This window comes from Drosophila kikkawai, chromosome 2L (genome assembly GCF_030179895.1).
Source record: "Drosophila kikkawai strain 14028-0561.14 chromosome 2L, DkikHiC1v2, whole genome shotgun sequence".
Classification (NCBI taxonomy): domain Eukaryota; kingdom Metazoa; phylum Arthropoda; class Insecta; order Diptera; family Drosophilidae; genus Drosophila; species Drosophila kikkawai.
Window position 1 is genome coordinate 20,891,722 of NC_091728.1, and position 8,584 is coordinate 20,900,305.

At 37.2% G+C, this 8,584-nt stretch overlaps 2 protein-coding genes across 3 annotated transcripts; both read right to left on the bottom strand.

Moving 5' to 3' along the window:
* Nucleotides 1–881: 881 nt before the first annotated feature.
* LOC108072539 (ATP synthase membrane subunit K, mitochondrial) lies at nt 882–1,388 on the bottom strand. Its single transcript, XM_017163714.3, has 2 exons — nt 1,230–1,388; nt 882–1,165 (listed from the first exon to the last, which is right to left on the bottom strand). The coding sequence occupies exons 1-2, from the start codon at nt 1,290–1,292 to the stop codon at nt 1,040–1,042; spliced, it is 189 nt and encodes a 62-aa protein (XP_017019203.1). The 5' UTR covers nt 1,293–1,388; the 3' UTR covers nt 882–1,039.
* A 3,253-nt stretch (nt 1,389–4,641) lies between these two features.
* jhamt (juvenile hormone acid methyltransferase) lies at nt 4,642–7,677 on the bottom strand. 2 transcript variants are annotated; one of them, XM_017163653.2, is made up of 2 exons: nt 7,026–7,677; nt 4,642–4,919 (listed from the first exon to the last, which is right to left on the bottom strand). In XM_017163653.2, the coding sequence occupies exons 1-2, from the start codon at nt 7,675–7,677 to the stop codon at nt 4,657–4,659; spliced, it is 915 nt and encodes a 304-aa protein (XP_017019142.1). In that variant the 3' UTR covers nt 4,642–4,656. The 2 variants fall into 2 exon arrangements, with proteins under 2 accessions (XP_017019142.1, XP_017019143.1); XM_017163654.1 differs by lacking the exon at nt 4,642–4,919 and adding an exon at nt 6,537–6,962.
* Nucleotides 7,678–8,584: the final 907 nt, after the last annotated feature.

Below are 8,584 nucleotides of genomic sequence, written 5' to 3' on the forward strand. Positions count from 1 at the left end.
GCCAGTAGTGTATATCATGAAGCAACTGGAGAAGAATACTTGTAAGATGGTAAAATATTTCTAGTAAACATTAATCATATTATACTTTATATCCAAGAAATCCCTTTAGTATACCGATTTGGGTGGACAGATTCAACCTAAAATTAGCATTAAATAAATATTTAAAAAATATTTGTAAACGTAATCCTTTCAATTGCCTCCCAAAATCAACATCACCAACTCCTTAGTTATCCCTATATATGAAAACCACAAATGATGTCATCGAAATAATTTGAAAAACCTTCAATTTACAGTCTCATCAGAAGCCTTATTCTTCTGTGACATCGATGCCAGGCTTAATTGACGTGTGGAGGACAACAACTCAATGCCTCGGAACAAGCAACTCATTTGCATGTCAACTAAAAAACAAAAGACCATTAATTAGTGGATAACAGCAGAACAGAAAGGGTCCAAAAATATATATAAAAAACAATTGGCAATTGCCGGGAATGTGAGAGCTAAACTGGTTAATTATAGTTAACTTCCCCCCAAGCAAGAATCGCATGATGCGACAGAAAAATGTAACCGCAAACAACTTGTGTCGTCATCGCGTCAACGGCTGTCGACCAACAGGATGATTTGGGGTCTATATAAGGGTTTTTTTTGGCATATAGTCCTGTTCAACTGACCGCAAGACTAACAGGAATATGCCAAAGCAAATTGAAAAACCAATTTTTATTGACCCTCGGGCATTCAAATTGAAAAGCGAAGCGTATTGAAAATGATTGCAATGAAATTGGAATTTTATTGGTTAGAAATCGAAAAAGGTTTCCGAATGTAATTAAATAAAAGGAAAATAAGAGACATTTGGGGAGGAGTTTTAAATTATAGAGAAAGTATAATTCAGAGTTAAATTATAATATTTCTTCTCAGCTTGATTTAGCTGTATTTTAATGCTTTTTAGACAGTATTTTATGATTATTAACCTAGCAAATAACACGAGATTTTGTAACTTTTAATTCCCCTTGATGATATGATGAGGAATTAACCCTTTAACAGCTTAGCCTGGCAGCACCTGCTGGCATCCCTTGCAGTAGAGCTTGGCATCTAGGCGCTTCGATTTGTTCCGTTGCATCTTGACCAGCAGGTAGATCAGCCCCACCGATAACCAGGTGGCCTTGGCTACCTGCAAGAGTAGCTTGAACTGTGAAGAGCTCTCTAGGAAATAAAGAATCCTTGAGGTTACTTACATTAGCACGACCGCGCACAGTCTGACTGTTGAAAGCATCAGTGAATTTAAAGTTTTCTGGCATCTTTGAGGGATTTACGAGAACCGTTTTGAACAGATTTCGTCAACAGAGAAGAAAACCAACTGAAAATCGAGGCAACGACACCTTGGACACTAAAGACAGGGCATTCTTTGATCCCAAACCAAAAGCTATGCAATTAAAACAAAGTTCTCTCTGGAGAAAATATAAAAAATAATATATAAAGTCTAATAAATAGTTTTTAGTCTTAGTTTTCATTCCCAATAAGATCTTAAGGGGTTCTTGCATAATCTTAAACACTATAAAGATATATTTCATACTTCCTGCAGTTAAATAATCATAAAATGTCAGAGACTTGACCAAATATTTTCAATAACCAAAATTGGCTGCAAAATATCCTAGTGGCTCTGTGTATATTTGTGTGTAAAGGATCTTGCAGTGGGGAATGCTTGTGGTCGTTTTAAACAAACCGCAGGTGTTGCATACATTTGCCAGCTTTGCATTAATTATGATGTGTGTCTCGGCGAGGGAGAAACAGAGAAACTGTGAGCGAGACAGTGAGAGAAGGAGGCGAGAGAGGGTTTCTGGGGTACCAGGGGGCGTGGCGGCAAAACTATTTGCCGCACTTGCGACCAAAAGCTGGGAGCTCGTACGTAAAATTGTAGCATACTTATGGGCTAAAGTAATTTTATTGCCATGCACAGGAAGCTGCAGCGACGTCGTTGTCCTGCCAAAATGGAGGAGAGAAGAGAGAGAGAGCGAGAGAAAACAGAAAAGGGGTATCCCCGTAGAGCTCCTGGCACATCGTGTGACCCGTAAACTTTACAGTTTCTTTGTTTGGACTTGGCCAACGTGCCGGGCCCCAAGTTTGTGGCTGCCGCTCTTATTATTTTAGTTGGGTAGTTTTCGCTAGTTCTGCTGGGTTTCAGTAATGCACTTGAAAAAAATATATGGAATTCAAAGATGCATCAGGAAGTTAATAATATATATAATTCAGAAAATGTCTTTATAGTGCACATAATCATTATAATGTATAAATATTTTTCAGTTTACTCTATTGAAAATCCCTAAGTTACAATTATTTAATATTTATATCACCATTACAAATAACCTTTAGCTTTTAATAAATTTTTAATACATTTTTCCACAAAATATTTATTTTTATTTATATATATTAAGCTCTACATTTAATATCTACATTATTTTATTTGTATTAATTTTTCTATAAAATCTCAATTTAAAATTCTGAAAACCATTTTTAATTCTTAGTTAATTTTATTATTAATTGAAAAATGATTTACTGTGTACTGATTCTTGTTGAACTGCTACAGAGAGTGGATGATGTGGAGATCCTGCGTCCTGGGTATGCGTCCGCACATAAAATGTTATTGCGAAAAACTATTAAATTTCTCCAGAGATGAAACTATGATCAGAAATTTAAATCGATTTATTAAAAGCCGTCGCAGTTGTTCGTTCAAGTGATTGGAGTTGGTTCCCCACTTACTTGGCCAAGAGGATGGAGGACCACTGGCTTTCAACTGCGGAAAGGAACATGTGTTGCCATACAAAAGTTTCTATGAGCGAACAGCGAAAGGGTTTCCACAGTGAGGCTGATTGATGGGAAAGGAGGTGGGTACAATGGGCAACTTACAGCTAAAATATATAATAATATTAATAATTAATTATCCATTTACTAAAGCTATAAGATATATACCAACTAAACACAAATTATGGTATATATATTTTAATTTAAAGAAATATCTTAGATATTGCTTTTCAAAACTCCCATTTATGACTATCTCTACCCACTATGCAGAGTGCCTTACCGGAGAACCCATATCCATCCGCATTTGGCAGTCATCTCTTGGACAAAACTGGGGAAAAGCAAAATTTACTATGTACACTTAATGTCTAGACAAAGCCTCCAATTACCTTATCCGATTACACGAAGATTTGCCCCACGAAGTGTTGGACGTTGACTACGAAGCCCGAAAAACCGAACCCAGATCCCGGGGCCCCAACCAAAACCCATTGCTTTTTTGGTAAACCCTTGACCCGGCATGCCAGGAACTCTTTCGGCAGAAATCTTCATATTACTGTTGTCCCTTTTTTCTGATTTCCCTTATTCCGGGGAAAATGTTGAAATAATTTGAGCAAAAGAAACGTTCTCACACCTTTTTGCTCAGGGGGGAAAGGAGGTAAAAAGCACTTAAGTGCCTTGGCCAGGACTCGGGTTTTTAATTGAAGTGCAGTCCAGAGTCCTTGTGTGGGTGTGTCGTTTTTCAAGCAGGTGTAAAGTTAAATCATAAAATGAAATTAAAATAAACCAAACCAAACCCAAAGCTGAAACGTAATGAAGTACGGAAGCAAAACAGGAAAAAAAAGGAGAATGAAAAGGATTAAGCGTGGGCTAACTCGACATCCCAAAGGGTTTCCGGTTGCTTCCCCTGGTGCCCATAATTAGCTGCAAGTTGGCTAACAAATTTTTTGAGAAATTTTTCTACAATTTTGCTGCACATTTTTTTAGAAACAACATTTTGTTATTGAAAAATTCATGAGTTCCTGACTGCGGGCCTAGAAGATTGACACAAGGACTCACTGGGGGCGGTACAGGGAAGTGGCTTTCTCTCTTTTGAGGGCAGTGAATTCATATAATAACAGCTAAAAAGGTGGCAATAATTCTTTCAAAGGAAAATGTATTTGGCAACCAGAAAGTGTTGGATAAATAGTTTTTATTTTCTTTAAAAATATTTACTAATAAATATATACCTATTTTATTATTCTTCTTCAATTAATCTGGCTTTAATTTATTTTAACCAAATAAAAACGTAAACGTAAACCCTTCAACACCCCTTTAAGCCTTACGCCACTGCCAGTAGTCGACGCAACCGTTTTTGTCATATTACAATATAATTTATTAAAATTCATATTTGCCAACGCAAAGGACAGCAGCAGGAAGATGTCAGGAGATGGCAAGAGTTGGCCAGAAAGAGACGGCCAAGAGAGGTCGACACACACACACACACACAAACACACTGGCACGCAGTCTGTGCCACTCCTTTTTGCTATAAAAACAAAAGCGCCTCGTTAGTGTTGAATTTTTAATAAAAAGCCGCACATGATACCAAGAGACCGAAAGTAAATTACAATATTCCTTCTATAATTTGTTATAATGAGGCACATTTCCCTTCCGCTTTTGTTGTGTTATGTGAGTGTAATTGCATTTTGGTGGCCATTAAATAGATAGAGGCCAAGCCAAGGCTCGTCCTTTTCGCATTTGCATATGGAAAACGCAATCAAAACCGCCAGAGAGAGTCAACAAAACCGCTAAGTAAACTCAAACAGAATGAATGGTCAGTTGCTAAAAAGGGAAAAGCGGGAGGGAAAGCCACCTGAAAATCCCGACATTTCATTTCGATGGCCACGCATTTGTTTGAACTTCAGCCAAATGCACACGCCCCCGTCCCACAAACACAGTTACATATAGCATATACACATGTGTGTGTATAAACACGACATCCGCCGTCATTCGGTTCCGGTATTCGGTGTTTGTTTTTGAGGTTACGCCTCCGGAATCGGCCAGCGGAATCATTGGGTGGGTCAACCGACGACAAAACGCGGGGTCAGCAAATTGCGCATACGACTGTTGGGCAGATCTGGGAAAATAAAGAACTTTTGGGGAAGAAAAATGGGAAAGGTATATTTAAAATATATATATACTAAAACATAGACTTTTTATTTATTTATAAAGGTTTTAACTGAAATAATTATTTTAAATTAAAAGAATAATAGTTAAATAAATTAATTAAATTTTATTTAGAACACAGTATATTTTCAAATCAAATAAACAAATTCCCAATAAAAAGGGAATCTTATCTGCTGGCTTTAAAAATTTTCCAATTGTTTTTTCCAAGCCAAGGCACAACAATTTCCCTTACCAAAAATTTTACAAGAAAATTAGCCGAGCAAATGATGCAGAGAGAAGGAAAATCCGAAATGCCAGGAACAGGCAATTAAAGAGCAACCAATACCAATCACCCCAAACGAAATCCTGGAGGACCCCTCCTCCCCCGCAGGCAGTCAACGGAGCAAACGGAAAATTCATTACAAACAAATTAACAAATAAATCAAATTTCAATACGAAAATTTGTTTGCGAAAACAATTTTGAGACGGGTTGTGTCGGCTGGTGTAAGTTCCAGGGCCAAGATCCCCGTTCGACGGGGGTGGGGCTCTGTACAAATCGCATGCCACGCCCCAACGCGGACCGGGAGAAAATGTAGAATCCCATTTGACTGACAGGCGGCAAATCGTCTGAAGCTCAGAGCCGGCGCACTTGAGAAATCATTTATCTAAATTAATTCCTGTCGTTTACATTTGCCAGAAACCAAGGGATTTTCCGAGGGTAAGTTCGGGATATAAATGCAAACGAAAACAAAAATCAAAGATTAAGACAAACATTTACTGCCAAAGAAGAGGATGGGTTTGGGGCTTCTGCGGATGAACTGCCAATTGCCTGGAAGCTAGACAAACTCACGCCTCACCCAGACCCCACTGAAAATTTCTTAACCCACTGATAAATGATATGAATGCGCATTTCTGTCGACATCGTCGCGTTAATAACTCATTTTGAAAATTCCGCAACAAAACCCTGACATACGTAGTGCCCACGCACGACCGAAAAAAAACCTAACGAAAAACAATTAAAATTGTTCTTAGACTGAATTCGCAACATTTTCAACCCTTTTCAGGAGTTTCCCCCTCCCGCCCAGCGGGCGGTTTTCTGTCTGCGGAAAAGTTTGATTCATCAAAATCGCGAGGGAAACGCCACGCGGCTAAGACGCACGCGGTTTTTAACGCTAAGCTCACCCGAAAGATGAAAAGTCGTAACGAGAGTGAGAGTTTAACCCCTTACAACTATGTTTATAAATATGTATAAATGTATAGGAAATCGAGAGCGAGAGCTAGAGAGACTTAAACTTGTTGTTTGAATAATTGGTTCTGTCAAAAGCAGCAATTATAATGCCCGAGTCGCGCTATAAATGATACATCAAATGGAATTTTCGATTACATTTTCAATTCGTTGTAAGCTTAATATTCACATTTACGTAAAATAACTTGGATAACCAGTCTAGGGAATTATAAAATATATATCAGAATGACAGACTACGTTTATTTTTAATTAATAAGAAAATATATTTTTATTTTAAAAACAATTAATTTATTTCTGAAATTTAAATAGGAACTTTTTGTAGTAGTTTTTCTTGAAGTAAGAAGAAAAGCTTTAGAAATAGTTTAATAATTTTTATTTATTTCTTGACTTTGTTTTTTATGTAAGCTCTCAGCTACTATGCCTGACATATCATAGGAACTTTGCGTACTAAAATTATAATTATGTTAGTTAAGTGCATCATTTGGCGTTAATAGACTCTTTAAACTCTGTAAGTGTTTATAAAATGTTTATAACAATCTTAACTAATCAACTCCCTTGAAAATGCTCTGATGTGGCGGCTCTAGCAAAACATTATTAACAAATTCTGGAGATTTTCTGGCATAGGCTACCACCAGCTTATAGGGTGACAGAAACTTTTGATCCTGATTCCTTTCTCCCTGCTGTAAATTCATCGATATGACAATTTCTATGAAATCGTCCAAGAAATCTTCATGTAAAGCTGCAGGCATGCGCTCGAGAAAAGGACAAATGGCTTTAACGTTGTCTAGAAATTATAAATATATATTTTTTAAAAAGTATTACTAAAATATCCAAGTAGTTAACTCACCTTTGAGAGTCCGCACGCCTTCATAAACAAACACTTCATTGCGTATTTCCACATTGTGGTGTATAAAACCCACTTCGTTGAGTAACTGACTGAATTCCTCGCCGGGATTCAAGCTGTAGTGCAAGGGCGATATAAACTGCTCCACATCCTGCATGTAGCCCGACCATTTCTCATTCGTTTTGAGGATTTTGTAGACCTCGTACACTGGATTGGAGGCCAGAAAGGCCAACAGGCAATCGCCACCTTCGGGACGCAGAAGATTGTAAATATTGCCAAGGGCTCCCCTCAAATTTTGCACCCAATGGAGGCAGTAAAACGAGGTGACATGATCGAATCTTCCGCTTAGCTCCTGCGGCAGTCTCTCGCACCCAATGTCCAGGACCTGGAACCTGGTCCGCTCCTCCCGCTGATAGTGCTTGCTGGCATAGCCCACCATCTGGCTGGATATATCGGTGCCCACCAGTTGGCCGCGACTCGGCAGAAGGGGTTTCACGAAGTCCATGAGCACATTGCCGGAACCGGAACCAACGTCCAGGAGTGCGTCCTCGCCATCGGATCTCCACTGTAGCGTCGATGCAAACTCGTCCAGTATCAGCTTGGCATCGTGCCTTTGCACCTGGTTGGCGTGCTGATATAGAGAGGCCTGATTCATCTCGGCGACTGATCGACAGCTTGGCCGATCTCCAGCTTTATATAGATATACGCCAGCCCAGCCAAAGTGGCGTCATTGGACGCACAGATTCACAGATTCTAATTTCCTCTCAACTGGAAAACATCTCTCACCTCACTCCACCTCTCTCTCTGCTGCTGCTTATGACGTCGAGATAATTTCGTATTATTTATTTTTAAAGCTTTGTAATTTTATTGGTTCCTTTAAGGGGGGAAACGGAAAAAAAGGTGAGCGAGCGACTGAGAACTATAGAAACTCTTGTTTTCACCCGAAATACACTAGACTACAAAGAATTCATCTGAGGTTTTATTTTTTTTATATATAATAATATTATTAATAAATTAATAATTAATCAAATTAATCAAATTAACTATATATATTTATCAATTGTTAAAAATAAATTTTAAAATGTATATATTTAGAGATTTTGGTTCTAAAATTTATACATAAGTTTTAAATTATTTTTAATATCATATTTTTATTGGTCATTTTAATTTTTTTTATTGAATATGGCAAATGAAACACACAAAAATTAATAAAATATTTTTAAAAAATTCAGAAATAAAAAAAGAGCATATTCTATGTAAAAATATTTAAAAATTTTGTAATAATAAAATAATTTTAATTTTATTAAAAAAAAATTAAAATCATTTGAACCTTAAAATACTTTAAAATATTAAAGTGTTTTGTTTGTAAATTTGTACAAATAATTATTAAAACAATTTTTTTAAAACATAAAAAATACATAAATATTTCAAAATATCAAAACCCTTAAGCAAACCTCGCTTTGTCTCCTCAAATCTCGGGCATAAAAAAGCTCAAGTTCTAGGTCAATAGAGTTAGCTAATGCTTCCTTCATAGAATAACGACTTGAAGGTACGTAAGCAAG